This window comes from Lissotriton helveticus, chromosome 8 (assembly GCF_964261635.1).
Source record: "Lissotriton helveticus chromosome 8, aLisHel1.1, whole genome shotgun sequence".
Taxonomy (NCBI): domain Eukaryota; kingdom Metazoa; phylum Chordata; class Amphibia; order Caudata; family Salamandridae; genus Lissotriton; species Lissotriton helveticus.
The window spans coordinates 350,103,000-350,128,593 of NC_136069.1; the positions used below are offsets into that span (position 1 = coordinate 350,103,000).

At 41.1% G+C, this 25,594-nt stretch overlaps 1 protein-coding gene across 1 annotated transcript in view; it reads right to left on the minus strand.

Annotated features, from left to right (window-relative positions):
* UBL3 (ubiquitin like 3) overlaps positions 1–25,594 on the minus strand; it is a 310,133-nt gene that overhangs the window by 96,057 nt on the left and 188,482 nt on the right. The window contains exon 2 of the mRNA XM_078657134.1: positions 2,617–2,725. Coding sequence (XP_078513260.1) covers positions 2,617–2,725 — 109 coding nt within the window. The remainder of the gene's footprint in view (positions 1–2,616; positions 2,726–25,594) is intronic.

Sequence of the window (25,594 nt, forward strand, 5' to 3'; positions counted from 1 at the left end):
ATTGAAAAAAACTTCCACTTAAAGCCCTGGTGACACTACAACAATGTTGCTGCTCTGGAGTTTCAAAAAGGGAACGGAAATCCAGAGAGAAAATGAGTCTCTTTAAAGGATTTCTCTTCCGCTACAACGCTCACCTGGCATGAGGTCATGCCGTAACTTCTCCACTAGTGAGCAGTGTGAGCACGCGCACATAGATGTGCTTGCTGTCACGGCAGTTCGGAAAAAACGGACCTCCTGTGCCAGGGCACAAACAGAGCCCGATAGAGACCCATTTCGAAGGCCCCCTTTAAAAACTGCAGGAGCTCAGCACCGGTGAGACCCGGCCCACTTAAAGCCCTGGAGTTGCACCTTAAAAGCAACATTAGTACGCTGTGTTTTTGGGAGGTGCAACATGTTCGGGTTAAAGACTGACCTGTCCCAGCTAATCCAATAATGAAGGAGACTGGACCAGGGATAATAAAAAAGGTTACGGTGGTACCATGACATTCTGGTGAAAAAGGTGGGGGCATTATGAAGGAGTTAATTTGCCCCCACCATTTGTACTACTGCCTACCACCCGGAGAGGTCGCAAGCATGGAGTAAGGAGCTGTGTGGCTGTTTTTACCTCCCAAGAGATTTTTCACTAGAATCGGAGATAACTGGGACTGTAAGGGCTGAGTATGAAAGCCCCTTTCCCCTGCAAAGTGGCTCCACCAAGGATATGTTTGCCCAGGTAAAGAATTAGGTCACTATCCTAGGCCGTTTCTTTTAGGGGTGGTTTCTCTCAGTTCTGTATCCATCTGCTGGGATGCTGTGCTGAATTAGATTTCACTATAGTAGAGAGAGGGTAGTGTAATCAGAGGCTGGTACTGCTGAACTAACGCCCTACCATCTGGTCCAAACCGGCTTCCAAACTTCCTCTAAAACAACAACCACATCAACTTGCAAGCATCACCCTGGAAATTAAGTGGGGTCGCAGGAGCATTAGGACGATTTCCTTTCTTGGGGGACAATGGTGGTCCTGCCCTCGTCCTTTTTAAATAGAACGTTTGAAAGTTACCAGACCCTCCCACACAAAACTAAACATGCAAGTGTTCTTGCTTCTAAAAGAGAATAATGCAGACAACCCGCAGCTTTAAAGCCACTAAAAAAAAATCAAAATACTAAATTATCAAGCCTAAGTTAACTTTTTGGCTCAATAGCCCTCCCAAGGAAGCACAACATTCATAATGCCCTGGTGTCAACCGTCCCCACAAAATGGTCATAAAATAAAATAATCTACTTAACATCAAGCACTCTTGACTCAGAGGTATTTCGGCCCAAGCGCATCCCTTGTTAGAACTTCCCATATCAGCCACACCCAAGCCCACCACGCCTGTGCACAGCATGACAGAAGTAGTCATGCCGTCATTCAATTCTTAGGGGAGAGGCACATTCAAACGTATTCACCCATGCCTTTTGTTTAAGAGGCAGGAGAGCGGTCCTGTATTCTCAAACCCCTAAAGAATAAAAATACACACTCAAAATAGTCGAAATAAAATCACAACATGGAAAGTCTAAAGCATTTAAAGAAGCACTGTGATCATTGTGGCTAGTGTGAGTTTAGACGGTCGTGTTCCTATGAGGTCTGTTCGACAATTTTGTTTTTTTTAAGCTTCGGCTTATCAACGTGTTTTTTAATGAGCTCTATGAGGAAGTGCTTATGCTTGGAGAGTAAATGCAGACGTATCATGACGTCAGGTATTTCAAGATCAGTATTGCTAGAGGTCACGATAATCAACAACTAAGAAAAAGAATGTAAACATTAGGCAAAAAGCATAAACCACTGAAAAGGACATATTACTCAGGTTATATATTATTTATTATTAATAAGGATGATGGGAGAGACCAACTGGCAGAATAATGTGTTAAGCTGCATTCAGTTAGAGGTTTATTTTTCTATTCTTCTGCTCCCCTTGCACCGAATATCCACACCATGAAGGTAAACTGGCTTAGTAACTTGAGTTCCTCTTAATTTAGACGCCCCTTATGTGGGTTTTAAACACCTGCTACAAGTGGTTGTCGGCATTCTTATGAAATCGGCTAAAAACTAACTTACCACATTTTGACAGCTAAGTAGATATTACCGATTGACAGACACCTTTGTGAAACATGTTAACGACACTGTAATGCCTATATCGTAGGGGATAAGACTGCCCATTGTTGCTAATGGCAGACACCTGAAATGGGTGTAAATTAGCGGTCAATGCCCAGAACTAGTGCTGTGTCATAAACAATGTTTAATATACTGCAAATCCTACTGCAAATTCAATTAAACATACCGGGGATACTTCAAGGTGGGCTGTGGCAATGGCAGGAAGTCCCAGATACATTTTTATGCTTGAATGAAATATAATTAGACATTTACTACACAAATTAGTCTTTTGAACAACCCTACAGCAGAGGGACGTCAGTATTTTCTGTTCCTTCGTATGAAACAATTTGACATTGCACATCCACTACTGAAAACAACATATCACAAAAGAAATCAAGAGCAAACAAAAAGGAAATCCAAAACACAAATAAAAAACAACTTTCGCAAAAGGTTTGAGGCTACTAGAAGAAATACGTAAGAGCGCATCAAAAATAGATACTCACCCATTGGCCAGTTGTCATATACATGCTTGGCAATATCTGCCGCTGAATCATTGGGCGAAAACAGGAATTCTTTTGTCTTCCCACTTACCAAGATAAGACGTAAATTAATCTGCAAAAAACAAAAGGAAAACTTTTTTTTACAATATTGGCTATACTTTGTTTTAATCGTTTAAAGCGTGCAAATTAGTTACCTGTTGATCAGTCATATTAAGAGTTAACAAGGCTAAGCTAAGATAGAAATAACGTGTCTAACAATTTGGGATTCAGCTGTCTTCAGACACATTAGTGCATCGACTGATGAAACAGCACAATAAGATTTTTAACTGTAATTTTTCCACCTTAAATGATGCCAATGGGAATTCTCTAACTTGAGTTCCATTGCTGGCCATTTTGGAAATTCGGATCTTTTGGATGTACAAACGTGCAGCAATGAGAATCCAGACCAACCAACACAGGGAACAATTCCACTGTATCCAACCAACCCACGGCAAGGAGGCATATAGAAGAGGGTGAGGGGAAGTTGCAGGGGTGAAATCTAGGGGCTAGCTCTGATACTGCTATCTGAGCTGGGCCGGGGCTAACCCACTCACCAGGTAAAAAGGGGGGATTAATGAGCTTCTGTAAAGAGGTGAAAGAGAGAAGGACTGTGCATCACTTCTACAATGGATCAGAACAGTGAAGAGCCTCAGAACAAGAGATTACCTTTGTTTCCTCACAAAAGAAAATATCCTCACACGGTGGCTGTCCTATAGATGCAAAAACTGTGTGGCATACATTGGCACCACGTGAGTTGGCCGGAGTGGGAAACCCATGTGGAAGTTTCACTATGGGGTGTACAGTAGAAAGTTGGGGCAGTGGGTCTGCTAAACTGAGCATGGCTTAATCGTGCAAACAATTTTTATTTTTGCATTACAATTTTAAGTGTGGATTTGAGTCATCAAACTGAAAACCATCTTGAGTGGGACAGCATAAAACCACATAAATAAGCTTTTAGGCTGACTTGATACTGCACTGAGTCAAGCTATACTTACCACAGTAGCACAAGGAAATAGACAGATGTGTGTATTAAATGCTTAAATCGGCAATTTTAAGTGCCTTTCTGATTATCTTGGCCCGAAGATCACTCCTTTCATTCCAACCTTAAATCGCCCATAAATACATCCAATGTGTTAATGTGTCCCATAAGCCTTTGGTTCTCAACAGAAAGACAACTCTCCAAATTAGAATAACGTTGTAAAACAAAATCCTTAAGCCAACTCTTCCTGGCCCATGTGGATATTTTAAATTAAAACCGGAGGAGAGTTGAGTGCGGCCGGCAGGGCTTCCATTAAAAATGCAATTTCACCTTTCCCTTTAATTAGTTTTCAACTCCCCCCTTTCGAATTAAGGGGCTCAACAGGATAGGCGGCGCTGGTAGGCATCACATATTTTGTTTCAAGCTGTTCACCTAGCAAGTGTGGCATTTCCCTTCCAGCTAGAGACTCGGTTCTTGCGCTCATTACTCAAACTCAGAATTATTATAAAGGGAAATCAAAGCCCATGACAGTACATGTTTCTATATCCCTTTTAACAGCGTCAGCACTTCTGGTGTCTGCTCCCCCTTTATACCTCTCAGAGTAAACCCTTCTTGGCAGTCGCAGCTGTGCAGGTAAGAGTCGTGGAGCCGGGTTGGGGTGGATTCAACAGATGACCACGAGCGAAAATGAAATAATTAATTTTTCTTCGTCTTCTGTCGAAATCCCCCGCCTCACCGCTCTTACCTGCACGAGCCGCGGCTGCTTCTTGGTCACTTTACTTCTGTGTAGGATGTGGGCTGATTCTTTGGAGGAGCCTCATGGGCAAAACAACTTCACTCTACGAGAACCCTGCCACTGCGAAGATGGCCTGATACCAAGTAAGTTGAGTGTATTTGCAACCTTGTCTTGTTAACGCACGAGATATGCAGCTTGCTCCTGACAACTGCCTTCTATTCAGTTATCCTGAAAATCCTGGAACAAAACGGTGAGAGTTCTGCGCTCGGACTCCTCTACTATGTCTCTCTCTCTCTCCCAAGCAGCATTCACCTTGACCAGGAATAGATAGCTGAGGTATCAACAGATCAGACACCTTTACATCAGGCTATATAAAGGTCATCCAAATTCCAATAATGGTGGCCACATTTATGTTAGTAAGAGCAAAGGCCACAGTTTGTTGGCTGCTTTCACTCACAGGTAATTAATCGTGGGTTCGCTCTGTGCTCTACACTTAGAGTGATACCTTTATATCTTTCCTCCCTGATGAACATTAATTTCCAGACACTTCGATTTTTACTGGGTGACCATCAATGAATTCAGTCAGACATACCAGGTGGCCATCCAGTTGAGGCAGCTGTCTTGACACAAACCAGAGTAATCCAAGCATACAGTGTGCTCATAATCATAACAGTACATGGCTCATTCACCTCAAATCAATCAAGCATGCCAGATGGCTGTCCACGTCTGGCAGCCAGGCCTCATCCACCACTTAGTCAGGTACATTGGCTGTTCCCCATCAGTCGCAATCCTACACAACCCCAGCTTCATTACTACTTAGTTAGTAAGGCATTCAGGGTGGATATAAACCTCCAGGTAGCTGTTTTTCATCTACCAGTCACTCGGCTGCACGGGGTGGACTACCACCTATGGTGGCCACGAATCATTCATCTTTCATTTACCCATGTCATTCAGATGGCCACACCCTTATAGTTGCCATAATTGGTTCATCTGCCACACACCTCCGCTAAACTCCTTGTATTCTTTGCTTCCAGGCGGCAAGCCATCTGACTAACTTCCTATGCATGCATGCCCTTATAGGTGAAATTGCTTCCTACCCTATTGTTTCTGAATTACTCAAAACAGAACCCAGTCAAATCAGAACACATGCAGTTGGGGCATGGGTGAGCAAAAATAATCTTTAAACATATCAAATCCAAATTTTTCTTATGACAGCCACAGCGTAGAGTGTAAGATCTTCCTCAAATGGCAGATTGATTTTTTTCTGAGAAAATGCACACTCCAGCACCTTTCCTCTCCTATTCTTTCTTACTTTGGGGTTGAACTCCTCACAAGCTGTTGTGTTTGAAACATTATCATAATGTGAGAGTGAGCCCTTAATTAGCTGGATCACCCCAGCTTTCAAAACGCTAATATATAATAATATTACATACTGCACAATGCTACCTATATGGCATTGCGGTGGTTTAAGGCACTGTACCAACAATAATACAATTTTATTTTTGCCCCTGTAGATTGTTGTGGACAGGTGTAGAACTGAACCATACCCCATGGGTACATCGCACTGGGGAACTTGGGCAGACAGGTGGTACAAACTGCTTGAATTCCACAGAAGGGGACACACAGACAGAGGAAGTGGTCGCCAGAGGACTCCTCAGATATAAAGTAGTCTGGAGTCACCTGCGCGAGATATAGGTTCACTGAGACAGAGATCGGGTTGGGGGGCTGGGAGGGTGGTGGGATGTATATTATCATGGATGCTGTCATGTGGATGAGACTACGTATAAGATGTTAAATGAGAAATGTATACAAATGTTATTACCTGTTTCAAATGCCAATATAAAATATATTTTAAAAAACAATACTATTTTTAAATATCTTAATCAAAACAGCCATCGCAGTGAGATTATTGATGCATTAGAAATGTACAAACAGAGAAACTTCATTGATACAAATCATCATATATTTGAACTTTATAAATATTCCTTTAAAATAGCAACACATAACTTGGCAGAAAGTTACCCCAAATATCATTGTTCTCGTTTTGTAAGGCACAACTTTTAAAATAGGACTACCCTATCGGCCACTATAAAACGTTTTCACTCAAGCAGAGGGGGTTCTGTTAGAGAGAGACTATATGGAACAGAAGCAAAGAGAGTGAGAGACAGACAACGCAGGAGTTCGCTTGTATCTCTTGCATGGAGTTACAACATTAATATGAGCCTGTGCGATATCCAGCCCTGCCAACTTACATGGTGCTACTGTATGACACTGTTTCGGAGCTGATATCATAAGGCACAAGGAGCTGGAAACCACTGAAAAGTGTGGATTTTCAGCTCCTCTTTGTAAATTAAGATGTGTGAAAACACCCCAAGACACCAGCAGCAGTCCCACCAACCTTTGTGTTTTTGTTTATTTGGAGGGGAAAATAAGTCCGTTGGGGCGGACTGGCCCCAAAGGTAGCTCTAAGCATAAAGCCCAGCCCATCGAGGTCACGTCCCCTTATCATACAGTGAATTTTATTTCCAAGTTGGCAGGTCTAATGTACCAACGTGTGTGTGACAGAAAAAGTGGGCGGTTGGTACATAAATGAGAATCTCGTTTTTTCCTGACTCACTCTGGTGTGCTGCCTGGGGGTAATTACTTTGTCCCTGCCCCCACTAACCCACACTCCCTAGTTAAAGAAATCTTTGGTGGATCTCTCAATCAAAGCTCCCTGTTTTCCGTTTTAACAGGTTTTTAAATACCGAAAACAATGCGTATTCTGTCTGCGTTTATTTTTAAAAGTGGATAAATACCGAAAATTGCACTTCTTTTAATTGACTCTTTGTGCTGTCTTTCATGAATTATAGCCCAACAGCTGAGCAGATAGACACTATGGGAAATTAAAAAACAGGATGAAATATCTTTAACCCCTTCGCCGCGGCGGTAATTCCGCCGTGGCGCTGGGGGGAGGGGGGGGTAAGGGGGGCGCGCAGCGCCACCATGCTCGTGACAGAACCACTCCGTCACGAGCGCGCTGTGCTTGTGACGGAGTGGTTCCGTCACGGCCCCGCCCGCTCAATAGAACGCGCTGCGCAGGCGCAAAATCACTGCAGCACAGGTGCGGCTGCCGGGCCGTGACGGAACCACTCCGTCACCAGCACAACGCGCTAGTGGCTGGTGACGGAGTGGTTCCGTCACCAGCATGGGTGTGGTTAAATAAGTGCGTGTGTCAACATACATATGTGGTATAATGCTAATATTTGCCAGTGGATGTACGGTTATGTAATATTTGGGTGGCTTCAATAGCTAAAACACCACAGACATCAAATTGTAGGTACGCATCTATCCGTTAAATTAATATTGAAATATACAATTTTACAACTTCATTAGTATGCAAAACACAAAACAAATATTGATAAATACAGCTAAAATGGCAACAACAAAAAAAGGATAAATACAGACTAAAATGTAAAAAAACAAATACCATAAAACCGGGAGCCCCTAATGTTGCATTGTCATTCTGCTCTTCATTACAAAGAAGAGGTATCACCAATAGCCAAGCACTATGGAGTGGTGTACCCAGAAACCTACCTACAGAACCAATTAGGAAGTCCTGCGGTGTCAATAAAAGGGTGTATGCAGGGGCTGATTGACCATTTACTCACCCTAGGCAATGCCAGATCAGCTGGCTTTATTAATGGCTTTGGGGTTTGGCCTCTGCTGGTTAGGGCCCTTTCACTATTGGGTTCACATTTCACCCATTAACATCTCTTAAGGGAAAGTCATATTTCTAAAGTAATACTGCATACCTGTCAACTCACACTGTGCCACCGTGTGCCACTTCACACAGTCACCAGGTGAGGAGCTGAAATCACATAGTGGTAGGGAAAACGAGCTGAAACCCCTTGTACATAGTGGTCTTCCAGCACGTTTTCCGAGGCTTTAAACTGCCGACGTCCATTAAGAGGTGTGAAAACACCCTATTTGTTTTTTGGGGAGGAGGGGGTTTGAGGGCTGGGGTTCAAAAGTGCCTCGTAGCTAGGTACTTCTCGGCGTGAGGGCCCGCACCTGCAAGGCCCCGCTCGCTCCTCACACTGAGATTGGTCTTCAAGTGGGTAGGTATGGTATTGTGTATGACATCTCCTGTGCCGCTGCTTTTCCCTCCCAGGCACCTCTGTACACCTCATGTTCACAGTGCGCAGGGCTGCCCGTGGAAACGAATGGTATCCGACCCGCTACTGGAGGCTCCGCTGGGCCGCTCAATGCTGCCCAGCTCACTTATAGAGGGGGAAGGAGCAACTGAGTGTGTCTGGCAGCAGGTTGAACTATGTTGTGTCAGTGTGTTCATTCCAAGGAGAGGCTGACTCACATCACTTTGTGCAACACACAAGCACTGCTAACAAACTGGATTTGTGTTATGAAAAGCCCCAACATGTCAAAGGAATTCATAAAAACTTGTACAGTACAAAAAACGGACTTAACATTGTTGTTTTACAACGTAGTTGTTGCGCTGAACCGGTTATAACACAGCAATGAACTGTAACAATGTGTTCTAAAACCTGAAAAAGAGTTCCGCTATCCTACTGTACTTTTTACCAAGTTACCAGTGCCACACGTGTTCCCAGGTAATATAATCTCTCTGCAAATGGGACCGAGTCAAAGATAGGATACTGTCTTTCACTACCCTCTGGACATACTGAAACGTAAGGAGCAAGCTATATTTATGCGTAACGAGTCTAAGGGAGGTTTGCGGGTATGACAACTGCTTGGGCAGGTGCCGCAGAGGCACTGGCGTCTAGTCTGCCTGCACGGGTCAGACTGGGGTCAGTAAATGATCCCAAAACATGTGCAAGCGACCTACGGAAAATTAGTTGTTGCTCTCAGATCAACTGACAAAGCAGGAATTAGGTTGATCAAACCATTCCTTGGCACACAGAGCACACAACGGATCTCTTGAATGCAGTCTAAGCACAGTAGCCAGGCCGAGCATAGAGTTAAAAGTGGGCAAATGCACTCATTTAAAAAAAAAGGTGTGGACTTTCAAGAACTGTCACAAGCAAGTGGAATGTCACTTTCAGTCATCTTCTCTTTCTGAATGCATATTTTATCTTCACTTTAGGAGCACCGTGAAACATTTGGCGGTGACCACTTACTAAATGTGTAGCACACATTCTTCCTATCTCAATTCTCTCTATTGTACTATCCAATCTCTTCAGTGTTTAGACTGGAAAAAAGTGTTGTGAATCTTAAAACGTGCAGATTTATTACTACACTCATTTCCCAGTACGGTACAACACAGAGGAATGCTGAGGTCTCTGCTGCCTCTCCAAATTTGATCATCCCTCTTAGCAGATAAGCAATGCAAAGCTAATAGGTATTACCTTTCTTTTGCCAATACAGACCTACTCGTTTTTGCAAAGCTTATTGCCATTGATGTTCATTATCGGATTTAAAAATGGATATTGCTACATGGACCATACTAAACCGCAGTGGCAAAAATAAAAAATGCAGTGCGCATATGTCATCACAGATGTACGCTCAAATATCATGGATGCTACAACAGTCCTAGTGTCATTACAGTTACGCGTGCATGCCTTATGTAGCAGTAGCCAATTCTTTTTTTTTTTTAAATTTAATATACCATTGAAAGATGGTGGATGCCCATTTTGGATCGGTAAATAAAATAAAAAAAATTTGAACGTGCACTAAAATGCATTCTTTTTTTCTTCTAGAAAGCAGCAGCCCTGCAGCAAATTGGGTTGCAAGAACATCCCAAAAATTATAAAAAATTAACAAACTCTTTTAAAAAAGGAGGAACTTGAGGGAGCTGTGTAGGGAGGGTTGGGGAAGCTTATCGGGTGGGGACCGGGGGAAGGGAATAAGGAAAGCACAGAAAATCCAGGGGGCAGGAGGACTGGATGGGGGAAGCAGTACAGAAGGGAAAGAGGATGGCAAATAAGCTGTGTCTCAGGGGAGTTACAAAATCAAGAAGAGGAGAAAGGAAAGGCAGTGAATATGAAGTAAGCAAATTAGGTTGACAAGACACCAACAAATGGTAAAGAATGGGTTGACCCAAAGCCTACGAAGTATTGGTTCCACAATAAGTCTTCGACAACAGACAGCTGAAAGCAGTCTTTGAGCGAGACCTAAAAGGAGAGGGCAACACTTTCTTGTTGCTCAAAAAGAGCTTATGGATGCATGGCAATCTTGCCAACATTGATTCGGATTTTTGTTTTTTGTGGGCACAGTATTAGGAATATTAGATGCAAACAGCAAAGTTATATTTGTCTACTGGAGATCTTCAGCTTTATTTGTAACATTCCCAGTTTTCTGTAATTGCCGTTTGACAAATACAGTAAAAACAACACCTATTTCTGGTTCTGGATTTATTTATAGATAATAATCATACACTTAAAAATATCTTTAGAGGGTGCCCTTTTTGTCACATGATTCACAAAATGTTTCCCCAATCTTTAACCAGTTTGCTTGGCCAACAACAGTGACCCCTTTTGCCAAAAAGAGAGATAGGGGAAAGCTTTCAAGTAGTTAGCCAATGGCATACATTGACAACTGAATACAGGACTTCTCCACTGTGCAGGGGTGTTTCAATTCCTTCCCTGCACAGTGAAGGAAGCCACATCCTGCCAAGTCCGTCAACAAGAAGAGCGTGGAGCCAAGGAGACAAATCTACCGTACTACAATACAGCCTTCGCACCAAAGGCTTTTAATGCACTTTAATTCAAGCCTCTAAAAGGGGTTAATTACATTTCCCGTACATTTAAGCAATTGTGAAGTACTTGCCATGTTTCTTGATCAAAATTCCTCCTCCTTAATTGCTCTAAAAATCATGGACGTGCCTGTTTCTATGATGCAAGGTTGTAATGACCGAGCAAGAGCTTCAGTCTGACAGAAAAGCTTTACAGTAGAAGAAAAATCAATATACCAATAAAAATGACCTCCTTTCCTAAAAGCATTAAAACACTGAAGATCATGTTTTACCTGCAGCTTACAAGACTGCTTTGGAGGTGCCTTCTTCCCTGTGTGGCATAAATCCTGGACACGTGTAGACATGATCCGATAAAGCACTCCATCTTGTTCCTGAAAGGATAATTGATGGACCTCTGCCTGCTGTTAACTGCATAGTCTGTAGTCAATACACATAATATGCATGTGTAGTGGAGCTAGTGTCCTCTAGGGAGGGTAAGAACAGTATTGTGTTATCGGCTGTAGGTGCTATTCAGCGATTACTCTACTAAGTCTAAAGATACACGTTTGGCATGCCTTTATAAGGGGGAAATGTACATAATTTAATGTGATATCAATCCGCCAGTGTGGCCATGTAATCTCTGTACGAGTTTAATAAGATAGTGCAATTATCACTCCTCGTTTCAGGTTTGCAGGAGACATGCTGCTCAGTGTCAAACTTCAACCATAAAAACATATCTCTAGGAGCTGGTATGAAACAAATTTTCAAATAAACTCATAATATAAAGAAATAATGTACAGAAAGGGCTTTGGATCAGCCACCGCTACAAAAAAAAAAAAAAAAAAAATTATATATATATATATATATATATATATATATATATATATATATATATAGAACTCACTGTGAGTTAGGAAAACACTTGGCTGTGTGGGAGCACTCGTCCGTGCGGAGCACTAACTGCATGATGGGATCTGTAGTACGCACACATGAACTGGCCGAGTGATCCTTAAAACGAGATGTGGTGCAGGTGAGCCCCGCGCTACTTTAGAAGGAGGGGCATAATATATAAAGAGAAAGAAACAGAAGACCTTGAGATTGCAACAACGGAGGCATCTGATGAGGCAACCGCCAAAACGCGTCATGCCAATACCAAAGAAATCCTGTAAAGCCCTGCGGTGTTCCCCGATTCTTTTCAACCGAGAAGAATAGCTGCGGAGAGATATATATATATATATATATATATATATATATATATATATATATATATATATATATATATATATATATATTTATCTATCTATATCTATATCTAGATATATTCAGCAGTTCTAGTTACCTGAGCTAACTATAACTTAAGCCCCACAATGTACTGCTTATGACCTCACATGTTACATCAACCATGACATGGCCAGTGACATCACTGAGGACATCTCCAATGACATCACTGATATCATCTAGTATGTGTATTTTTTAAGAATTTATAAGTGTTAAACATATATACTAAACTACTACAGAAGTTTAATTAGTATACCAAGTGTACTACTGAGTGATATTACTTTTAACCTATGTGAGTTGCTGTGTGTATCCGTGTGTACTTGGGGGTCGGAGTGGCTATATTGGTGTGTGAGGAGCTGTGTGGGTGAGTGAGTGGCTCTACTGGTGAATGACTGAGTGTCAGTGGCTGGATGGGTGTTTGAGTTGGTATGCGAGTGACTGAGTGTATAAGTGTGCTGTATGGGCGAGTGAGTGACTGAGTGGAAGCTTGGTTAAGTGAAAGGTTGCATTGGAAAGCATGTGTCTGTGTGGGTGAGTGAGCGGATGTGTAATTACTTGTATGAATGTGTAAATGGGTATGTAAGCAGTTGTGTGTGATTGATTGTATGGGTGAGTGAGTGGCTGTGTTTAGAGGAGGTATGGGGGTGTGGGAGAGGCTGTATAGTTGAAGAAGTGGGTGTGTAGTAGCTGCATGGATGAGTGTTTGGATGTATGGGTGAGAGACTAGTATGAGTAGCTGCATGGGTGAGGGAGTGGGTGGTTGTGTGAGTGGCTGTATGAGTGAGTAAGCGTACGAGAGGTTGTATGGTGGTGTGAGTGGGTGTTTGAGCGGTTCTGTGGATGATGTCATCAGTGATGTCATTGGAGATATCAGTGATGTAACTATGTAATGAGTGATGGAGTATGTGAGGTCATAAGCAGTGCATTGCGGGCGTAAGTTTTAAATAGCTCAGGTAACTATAACTGCTGAATTTCTATGGTTTTATACAAGTGAAATCTCAGCCTAACTATAATGCCCCTGTAACCTTAGTATTAATTAAGTGAATTTCTAAGTTTTTGAAATTCTATTTCCTAACTATACTGTCCCTGTAACCTTTGTTTTTTAAGCGAATACCTTAGTTTTTAAATTTGATTTACCAACTGTAACATTTAGTTTTTTGAGTGAATTTCCAAGTTTAAAAACATTCCATTTCCAAACTATAACGTCCCTGTAGCCTATGTTTTTTTTAATGAATTTCTATGGTTTTAAAACTAGTAGTTGGGTTTGCAGAGTGGTGGAGAAAGGGGGCGAGACCTCCGGCAACCTCACAGCAATCCCGCTGTGTGGGACTTACTGGAGTAAAAAGAGGGGTTCTTGGCCCCTAAGTACCCTCCGCATCAAAGGGAACTTTATCCCCTAAATAATAGTGCGCCAGGAGGTGCGTTTGCAGAGTGGTGGTGAAAGGGGGCGTGGCATCTGACCTCTCAGCAATCCCGCTGTGTGGGACGTGCCCGAGGTAACAGGAGGAGTTCCTGGCCCCCAAGAACCGTCAGCATCCAAGGGGACTGCATCCCCAACCAGTAGTGGGACAGGGGGCGGTTTTGCAAAGTGGTGGAGAAAGGGGGGGGCAGGACCTCCAATAATCTTTCAGCAATCCCACTGTGTGGGACTTATTGGAGGTAACAGGAGTGGTTGTTGGCCCTCAAGGACCCTCAGGAGTTAAGTGGACGTTATACCTCAACTAGTAGTGTGCACGGAGGTGCATTTGCAGAATGGGGATGAAAGGGGACGAGGCCTCTGACCTTTCAGCAAACACGCTGTGTGGTATTCACTAGAGGTAACAGGAGGGGTTGTTGGCCACCCAAGACCCTTACCAGCCAAGAGGACTTCATACCCCAACATGTGGCAAGGAGGCCCCTTTGCAGAGTGGTTAAGAAAGGGTGCGGGGCCTGCGGCGACTTCCCGGGCTGGCCTTTAAAAAGAAAAAATTATTTTCTTCTATTGGGGTAGGGGGGCCATGTGGCCCCATTTCCCTGGCTGATTTCGGCCCCAGGACCCCATTCTCGGGGCAAAGCCTTTTTGTAATGGTGGAAGGGGGCTGCGCAGCCCCCCTCACCGGCCTATTTCATACGGCTGCGAGACCACCCTCCTAGGCCTATTTCAGCCCCGGGGACCCCATGAGCTGGGGCAGGCCTTTTCAAATTGTATTAATTCTGCTGGGGGAGGGGGTCCCTTGGCACCCCAGCCCCCCTCCCCCAGGCACGGCGTACTTATAATAATTGTAATTGCACTTACTACCCCTGATGAGGCATCAAACACTTTTTCGGCGAGTAGCACGCTACCCAGGAACCCAAAAATGAGTGGTAAATTAGTACAGTGATATATGAAAATAATTTGAGAAGTGGACATGTTAGTCTGTTTGGACTGAAAAGCATAGTGGAGGGATAGAAGAGGGAAAGCTCTAAAAGTCATTTTTTTGGGAGCACGTAGCAGTAGGAGGAAGTTTGGCATAAGTAAAGGGGAGGTGGAGGGGGGAAGAGTCCGAGGGAAGGGTTTCGGAAGGTTTGTTTGGGAGATCTGAATAGTAAATGAGAAATGAGATGAAGCAAGGAGGGGTAGAGGAGTTAAGAGTCTAGAAGGATTATTTGGGGATCATAGTAGTAAATGGGGTTTGGGATGAGTGAGAGAGTGGAGGTGGAGGATATATTGAAAGAGGTAAAGGGTGAGAAATAGGGTAGTGCATTGGAACGAGTCGTAGAATAAGGTTTGGGATGAGTCAGTGTGGAGGTAGAGGATATATTGAGAGATGGATAGGTTGAGATATAGGATAGTGTACTGGAGATGCTGAATTAGAGGCAAAGCAACAAATATAAAGATACATAAGTATATGGAAGGTATATATGTATAAGGAAGGCAATATACATAGATTTAAGTTGTATTTAATAAACTCAAACTTTCAGGTGTTGCTGTACTTTAATTTTTTTTGTTGCAATTCAATGGTGAATCAATTGTAGATAGTTTTGATAAACAATTTACTTATTTATGCAGTCACCTATATACATGTTAAATATTGAATAATATAACCATAATTAATATGTACATCTGTTAAGCAGAACTAACGAATAGCTTTATATTTAAAAACAATTATTATACACGTTTATGCAAAGCAATACACATATGTAGGTACACATCTATAGTACAAATAAATGCTTATATACAGAGGGATATTCTGTATATTCATGTTTGATTATGGTGGTTATGTGTGGAAGGGCCACCTATTCAGTAGTCTTCTGAAGACCATGGATCTTATGTTTGGGGGCAAAGAGTTTCATAGTTTGGATCCTTGAACAGAGAAGGATGTCAACTATAGTTTTTTTCTTACATGATCAGATTGTGAAGCAATATAGAGCGGAGGTTCCTTTGCTGAATGTATTTGGAGATTTTATTCCTGATGAAGGGCGGTCTATATATATATTGAAAGGATTTACACCGAAACACAAAAAGGCACTTCCCAGGACCAATCTCTACCTTTCTGCCAAATTTTGTACAATTCTGCTCAGCAGTTCAAATTGCAGCCCTGTCCAAAGGTCCTATGGGAATTACCATGGGAAACACACATTATTTGAGCCCCCCCCTTTTTTTTCTTGGCCCAGACTTGACGGATCATCTGAAACTTTCCATGTGCAAAGAGAATCACCAGGGCACTTTTTGGGAAAACATTTCGTGAAGATTTGTCAAACAACGCCAAAGATATAGGCAAGTCAAAAAAGCTTTTCCTATGGAAACTAGGTCCTAACTATAACTCCTTACTGACAACTGTGCTTTGCCCCCCTGACTGAGACACTAGGAGCCCCGGAAACCACCACTTCCCTGGGGCTGTATTTTAAATAATGGAGGGAGACCACACGTAAATCTCCCCCCCCCCCCTGGATGTTACAAGCCCTGGTAAACATTACCTCTCTGGGGCAAATAACATTAAATAATATAGGGGGCCGCCAGACACCCCGTGTCCTGGGAATCACCACCTCCCCGGTGCTAATGTAATCATAGTGCAGGGCCACCACCACCGGAGGCGGTCCGTGCATAACAAAGGAAGGGGGCTGCATGACCCCCACTCCAAGATCCATTTATTGCCATGGTGACCGCCACAGTTGGCTCCTGCAATGTCCTGGGGTGCCCACCCTGGGACGCAGCTGTTCGCTCTGACTTGGCGGGAGCCTTGACAGTTCCCGCCAAGTCAGAGCCAACACTCTGGTTCAAGTGGGAGTGAGCTATCAAAGTCTTCCCTCCCACTGGAACTGGAGGTTTGATCTTTTTCCCTGCTCGCAAATATGCTTGCAAGGAAAGAGATGAAAAGATTGCCCCTGCATGGAAGGAGATGCCTTTCCAGCAGGTCCCTCTGTAGAGCAGCAATGCCGGCTCCCGCAAGAGGCTGAGCCAGCTGGGACCATGGTAGCCTCGAGGCTCCACCCGCGGTCACCATCGTGCACCCTCGGTGCCCTGGCTAGGACTGGGGCACCCAGAGACACATGGCCCTGGGGAATGGGATCAGCCCCCGGGAAAGGAGCCACAAGGCCCCCCTCGCCGATTGAAATTACAGCAGCCCCCTCCTCCATTCTTGAGAGAGAAAATAAATAACAAAAAAAGGGCAGAAAAACAAGCAGAAAAGGCAAAACAGACAGCTGAAAAATTAACAAAAAAAGTGCAAACCGAGGGCAGAAAAATTAGCAAGTAAGGTAAAACAGAGGGCAGAAAAGCGAGGAAAAAAGGTGAAACAGAGGGTAGAAAAACAGGCAAAACAGAAGAGGGTAAAACTGAGCACTTGGACACATACACCGATTCACAGACCCACTCAGACATTCATGTACCCAATCAGACTCACTTCGACATATACGCATCCACTCAGAGCCTAATACGCTCACAGACCACTGAGAAACTCATGCACTCACTTACAGACCCACTCAGATTAATGCAACCACTCAAAGACCCACTGAGACACTTATGCACCCACTTACACACCCCGCTTAGACACTCACAAACCCACTCACGCACCCATTCAGACTCTCACAACCACTCACGGACCCCCTAGCGACTCACAGACCCACTCCGAGACTCATGCACTCACTCCCAGACCCACTCAGAGACTCAATGCACTCACTCACAGACCCACTCAGAGGCTTATGTACTCACTCACAGACCTGCTCAGACTCCTGTACTCACTCAGACTCACTTAAAGACTCACGCACCCATTTACAGATCAACTCAATCATTCACTCACTCACAGACTTACTCACTTATGGAGGCAGTCTCAAACCAACAGACTCTCATGCACCCTCTCAGACACCAACATAGACACTCATGCACACACAGACCCACTCAGACACTCACACACCCACTTACACACCCAGTCATACACTTACAGGTTACAGTTTGGAAATACATTTTAAAAACCTTAGAAATTCACTGAAAAAAATAAACTTTACAGGGACGTTATAGTTAGGAAATAGAATTGAAAAAAAACGTAGAAATTCAATGAAAAAACCAAAAGTTACAGGGATGCTTTGGTTAGGCTCAGATTTCACTCGCACAGAACTAGTGAAATTCAACTATTATAGTTAGCTGAGCTAACTATAACTCATACCTACACAATGCACTGCTTATGACCTCACATATTACATCACTCATCACATGGTCAGTGACATCACTGATGACAACTCAAATGACATCATTGATGACATCATCCAGTGAGTGTAAGTATTTTCTAAGAGCTTATGAATGTTAAACATATATCCCAAGTTAATACAAAAGTTAAACTAGTATACTAGGAGTACTACTAATGAGTGATTCTACTTCTAACATACATTATGGAACTGGCTGAGTCACTGTTCTAAGACAGGGATATAAGCCCGAAGTACTGTCTTGGGATGAAAAGAAAGCAACTTCACTGACCAGGATTCAATTCCTCTACCCAAATGAAAACAAAAATTCAAAATGATTCATGCATTTGTTTTATAACAACATATAAGGCCTCAGGGATTCGATGTGCAAACATTGGGACATCCAGAAAAAAGATGTGGTAATAGGTCCTGGATTAACAATGCAACCCTCTATGACATACAGCAGTGGGAGGACCCTGGTAAACTATCTCACACACAGTCACCTCACAGGGTCCCGTAATACCAAAAGGTGGTTACTGAGACACAATGGATTGGACAGATTTGCCCATTGTAAGGCCTGTAAATATATCACTAATACCACTGAGTTCCGCACGTCTGGGGGACATAAGAGGGAATTCAAGCCATGCCTAACCTGTGCATCCGATTTCTGTATTCAAATTTTGTGATGTCCATGCACTCTCACTTACAGGGGGAGCACCATCTTTCCTTTACGTAAGCGCATCCTGGAACACCAACGAGCAGTACGTAATTTGAATTTTTCATACCCGGTGGCGAGACACTGCTCGTAAATGCATGATAAAGAGGTTTCAAAATTGGGTTTTTTTGCAATTGATAGAGTGGACAAAAGTATACGAGGAGGGGACAGGATAAAACGATTGAGATAATTAGAGTCCAATTAGAACTTGGAACTATATACAACATTGCGTGTATTTAACAAGGACCCCCTGAAGATACGGATACCATAGTTCCAAGGCCAGGGAATAAAGGTTTATGACAAAAAACAACCTAGGCAACTATACTAAAACAATGTAATAGACATATGGACAAATGGCTACAAATTATTAAGAAAATATCTGTTTTATTATACGTTCCACAAGGACACAACATGTAACATGATTAAAAAGAAAACAATGAACATGTATAAAAATATTTATCACATAAAATCAATTAGAAAAATCATACATTCGTAACAATTATTGTAAACATATACTGAACAAATTAAGAGACTAAAAGTGGCAAGTTAGGGTCTCTACGCGCGTTTCGGCGAACCAGCGCCTTCTTCTGGAGAAGCCACACAAATTCTAAAAAGGAGATACATGTAAGAAAGTGCATTAATTGTACATCCTTAAAGATACAAAAAATCATATAACATCCTATATCTTAACATTGTAGCCAATTTGTCACATCATTAGTTCATGATTATCTACATATCCTTTTCTTTTCATTTCCTTGCACTTATCTAGAAAATCATTGTGAGAGTGAATAATTGGATAAGATATCATACTTCATGTGAGTCCATTGCTTAATTTTGACTCTTTTGAAGGAGCAGAGTAAATTACCAAAATTTGATATTATAATCGTGTAAAGGCTTCTTTGCAGAATGTCTTGTTTTGTTACTGAGGGACACATATTTTAATTATATGCATCTTTTCAAGCTTAATACTTCTAGATTTGGAGTAGGTATCGTATTGGTACCGGATACTCACAAGTAAAGTAGGACGTTTGTAAAACAACTCGTCAGACGTCTAATTGATGTCCAAATGGTAGGTTCAAGGTAAACAGAGTATTCTGAATTCTTAAAAAGAAAGAAGGAAACAGAAGGTTTCAGAAAAAATGGTAGTCCTCTTAATTAACCTATTCATTCTCAACCACCAAAAGTATATTGATGCCAGTGGGTAACTATTTTTGGATTACCTTATTTAATATATCTTGTCGTGGTATATCCCGCCAACCGGATGTACATCTTGGTCAATCTAATTCAGTTATGAATTTATCCGAATTCTGTTTATATAAAAATGAAGAAAGATATCATAGTCCTATTCGGGTATTTTATTTATTTCACTCGATTAATTACGTCATGTGCTCACTTTATTCTGTAAATATCTAGAAGGAGGCATTTTATCATCAGTTTAAGGTTTGTTTATCCAAATGTTTGGCTTGATTTGTTTATTACAGAAAAAAGAGGTTAGTTCCTATCTCCCCTTCTTTGCCTATTATTAAATTGCTATTCATTCTGGATAATACGCTTACCTCATATGTTTCATGAATCGTTGATATACGATAAATGATTTAAAAGATCTCCCTGCCTATTGGATATAATGGGAAAGATGAAACCATTGTGAAGATCATATATTAGGTTTAAATTCTCCAGTAATTTTCAAGTATTAAAGGAGATATAGTATCTTACCCGAAATGTTCGGCAGAGCTCTATGCAGAGGGGTTAAAAGGATCTCCCTGTCAGAAACAAGACGGTAGCTAGTATAAGTACATTCATTATGTTTAACACTTGAAATCTATTTAATATATCCAGGTGTTTTTTCCGTTTTTTCTATTTATTAGTGGAGGGCTTACCTTAGGATTTATTTCAGAGGATATCCCAGGGTATTGGTAAATTTGTTTAAAAGATCTCCCTGCCTATTCAGAAAAAACGGAGAAAATGAGAGGGGGTATAAACTTTGTCAGCATTCTCTTATCTTCAAAACTAAAGAAAACAGGGCCTCTTACCCGAGTAGTTCGGCAGAGCTCCTTGCATAGAGAATCTGTAACGGCCCAGTCTGTAAGAAATAAACATGACCCATGCACATGATTGCAGCGTACTGAGGGAATCAAGGGTCCTACTATGTAAACGCTAGCTTTTTCGTTTCTGCGCTAGCGGGTGCATTTCTCACCTGAATTTTGACAGCTGGCTTCTCAAAAATCCGGTGGCGGGAGGAAAAACGAAGGATGGCGGCCCGACGGCGATGTGTTCAGACGCGGGTTTCCTTGGTGAGACTGATTGGTTTCCGCTTTGCTTATAAAGCGGAAATTGATAGGCTGAAATCACTTTCACCCGTGAGAGTGAACTAAGTTCAGAGATGGAGGTAGGACTCTGTCTCTAATGGATATGGAAGACAGATTTTGTGCTAAAACATACGTGGGTTTTATGTTTTGCACAGAAAATGAAAAAGACACCCAAGGATTGTCCAAATGCTAAATTATCAGTTTGAGGTTTAATCGTTTCCGCTTATCTTATATAGCGGGATTCAGAGAGAAGAAATGTATTTTCTTTAACGGTGAGGCTGGTCTAAGTTCCGAAATAGAGGTAGGACTATCTGTCTTATAGATATAGAGGACAGATCTATTTATTATTAGTCTTCACCTAAGATGTATGCAAACCGCTAGAAAATATTATTTTCTATGAAAGAGAAACACCAGTGGTATTCCATTTGAATCAAAGTTTATATATTTGTGCAAGCCAATTAATTAAATAAAGCGAACAATTAACAAGGAGACCAGGAAGTGGGGTCTACTACTGGGTACTAGGGACTCATAAAGAGAGTCATATTTTCATTAATTATGGCCGGATTTCTGGTATATTAAGTCTACTACTAAGTGTTTGAGACATATAGAGAGAGTGATATTTTTATTAATTATTTGTATTGATTAAGATCAGATTTCTAATATACTGTGGTATTCCATTTGAATCAAAGTTTATATATTTGTGCAAGCCAATTAATTAAATAAAGCGAACAATTAACAAGGAGACCAGGAAGTGGGGTCTACTACTGGGTACTAGGGACTCATAAAGAGAGTCATATTTTCATTAATTATGGCCGGATTTCTGGTATATTAAGTCTACTACTAGGTGTTTGAGACATATAGAAAGAGTGATATTTTTATTAATTATTTGTATTGATTGAGATCAGATTTCTAATATACTGTGACGAGTCTGATAGGGATTATATTGCATGTTCCCACGGGATTTCACTGTTCAGACCTTGACTGAAGAATTCACCCACAATAGTCATAAAACAACAGCAAAAGAAATGTGGAACTGTCGAACATCTAATGTTATTTATTTTTTACAATGCCCCTGCCTGTTGGGGTACGTGGGCGAAACATCGCGCATGATCCAGACGCGTCTCAGTGAACATCGCTCAGCAATAAGGACGAAGAAGTTAGCATCCCCTATGGTGAAGCACTTCGTAGAGAAAGGACATACCCCCGACGAATTCAAATGGAGAATCTTAGAAAGAATCCATATCCCTGAGTCTAAAGGAGGGACAGCAATACGCAAGAAAAGAGAAGTCTTTTGGATTTTTGTTTTTAATACTTTCAGTCAAGGTCTGAACAGTGAAATCCCGTGGGAACATGCAATCATTTGACAACAAATGTTGTTCAAATTGTGAGCACTTAACATTTCAGGAGCACCGCCTCTGATCACTTGGAATAAAATCACTGTCTCAGCCATATAATCCCTATCAGACTCGTCACAGTATATTAGAAATCTGATCTCAATCAATACAAATAATTAATAAAAATATCACTCTTTCTATATGTCTCAAACACCTAGTAGTAGACTTAATATACCAGAAATCCGGCCATAATTAATGAAAATATGACTCTCTTTATGAGTCCCTAGTACCCAGTAGTAGACCCCACTTCCTGGTCTCCTTGTTAATTGTTCGCTTTATTTAATTAATTGGCTTGCACAAATATATAAACTTTGATTCAAATGGAATACCACTGGTGTTTCTCTTTCATAGAAAATAATATTTTCTAGCGGTTTGCATACATCTTAGGTGAAGACTAATAATAAATAGATCTGTCCTCTATATCTATAAGACAGATAGTCCTACCTCTATTTCGGAACTTAGACCAGCCTCACCGTTAAAGAAAATACATTTCTTCTCTCTGAATCCCGCTATATAAGATAAGCGGAAACGATTAAACCTCAAACTGATAATTTAGCATTTGGACAATCCTTGGGTGTCTTTCATTTTCTGTGCAAAACATAAAACCCACGTATGTTTTAGCACAAAATCTGTCTTCCATATCCATTAGAGACAGAGTCCTACCTCCATCTCTGAACTTAGTTCACTCTCACGGGTGAAAGTGATTTCAGCCTATCAATTTCCGCTTTATAAGCAAAGCGGAAACCAATCAGTCTCACCAAGGAAACCCGCGTCTGAACACATCGCCGTCGGGCCGCCATCCTTCGTTTTTCCTCCCGCCACCGGATTTTTGAGAAGCCAGCTGTCAAAATTCAGGTGAGAAATGCACCCGCTCGCGCAGAAACGAAAAAGCTAGCGTTTACATAGTAGGACCCTTGATTCCCTCAGTACGCTGCAATCATGTGCATGGGTCATGTTTATTTCTTACAGACTGGGCCGTTACAGATTCTCTATGCAAGGAGCTCTGCCGAACTACTCGGGTAAGAGGCCCTGTTTTCTTTAGTTTTGAAGATAAGAGAATGCTGACAAAGTTTATACCCCCTCTCATTTTCTCCGTTTTTTCTGAATAGGCAGGGAGATCTTTTAAACAAATTTACCAATACCCTGGGATATCCTCTGAAATAAATCCTAAGGTAAGCCCTCCACTAATAAATAGAAAAAACGGAAAAAACACCTGGATATATTAAATAGATTTCAAGTGTTAAACATAATGAATGTACTTATACTAGCTACCGTCTTGTTTCTGACAGGGAGATCCTTTTAACCCCTCTGCATAGAGCTCTGCCGAACATTTCGGGTAAGATACTATATCTCCTTTAATACTTGAAAATTACTGGAGAATTTAAACCTAATATATGATCTTCACAATGGTTTCATCTTTCCCATTATATCCAATAGGCAGGGAGATCTTTTAAATCATTTATCGTATATCAACGATTCATGAAACATATGAGGTAAGCGTATTATCCAGAATGAATAGCAATTTAATAATAGGCAAAGAAGGGGAGATAGGAACTAACCTCTTTTTTCTGTAATAAACAAATCAAGCCAAACATTTGGATAAACAAACCTTAAACTGATGATAAAATGCCTCCTTCTAGATATTTACAGAATAAAGTGAGCACATGACGTAATTAATCGAGTGAAATAAATAAAATACCCGAATAGGACTATGATATCTTTCTTCATTTTTATATAAACAGAATTCGGATAAATTCATAACTGAATTAGATTGACCAAGATGTGCATCCGGTTGGCGGGATATACCACGACAAGATATATTAAATAAGGTAATCCAAAAATAGTTACCCACTGGCATCAATATACTTTTGGTGGTTGAGAATGAATAGGTTAATTAAGAGGACTACCATTTTTTCTGAAACCTTCTGTTTCCTTCTTTCTTTTTAAGAATTCAGAATACTCTGTTTACCTTGAACCTACCATTTGGACATCAATTAGACGTCTGACGAGTTGTTTTACAAACGTCCTACTTTACTTGTGAGTATCCGGTACCAATACGATACCTACTCCAAATCTAGAAGTATTAAGCTTGAAAAGATGCATATAATTAAAATATGTGTCCCTCAGTAACAAAACAAGACATTCTGCAAAGAAGCCTTTACACGATTATAATATCAAATTTTGGTAATTTACTCTGCTCCTTCAAAAGAGTCAAAATTAAGCAATGGACTCACATGAAGTATGATATCTTATCCAATTATTCACTCTCACAATGATTTTCTAGATAAGTGCAAGGAAATGAAAAGAAAAGGATATGTAGATAATCATGAACTAATGATGTGACAAATTGGCTACAATGTTAAGATATAGGATGTTATATGATTTTTTGTATCTTTAAGGATGTACAATTAATGCACTTTCTTACATGTATCTCCTTTTTAGAATTTGTGTGGCTTCTCCAGAAGAAGGCGCTGGTTCGCCGAAACGCGCGTAGAGACCCTAACTTGCCACTTTTAGTCTCTTAATTTGTTCAGTATATGTTTACAATAATTGTTACGAATGTATGATTTTTCTAATTGATTTTATGTGATAAATATTTTTATACATGTTCATTGTTTTCTTTTTAATCATGTTACATGTTGTGTCCTTGTGGAACGTATAATAAAACAGATATTTTCTTAATAATTTGTAGCCATTTGTCCATATGTCTATTACATTGTTTTAGTATAGTTGCCTAGGTTGTTTTTTGTCATAAACTATATACAACATTTCCTTTTGGGTTAAACAAAGATGAGGAGTTGGAAGTACATGTGGGATGATTTCTGTTTCACATGTATTAAGTATTCCCTCAGTGTTCCCTCTGATACTACGTATACCATCTCTTTCTGAGTCATTAATTAGACAAATCTGGTTAAAAATCCATATTTTGAATAAAGACGTACTTATTGTATATCTATATATATATATATATATATATATATATATATATATATATATATATATATATATATATATATATATAAATAAAAGCGCCAAAGTTGCTCACTGGCGAAGACGCATTCTGGCTGCAGCAAATCCCCCACAGGCTCTGCCAGACACGGGATACAGCCTGATGCGTTTCGAAAAAATATCTTAATCATTGGCTTGGTTCCGTGTGACGCACAGCGTTTTTCACCACACCTTTTATTTAAATCGGCTGCCTCCTG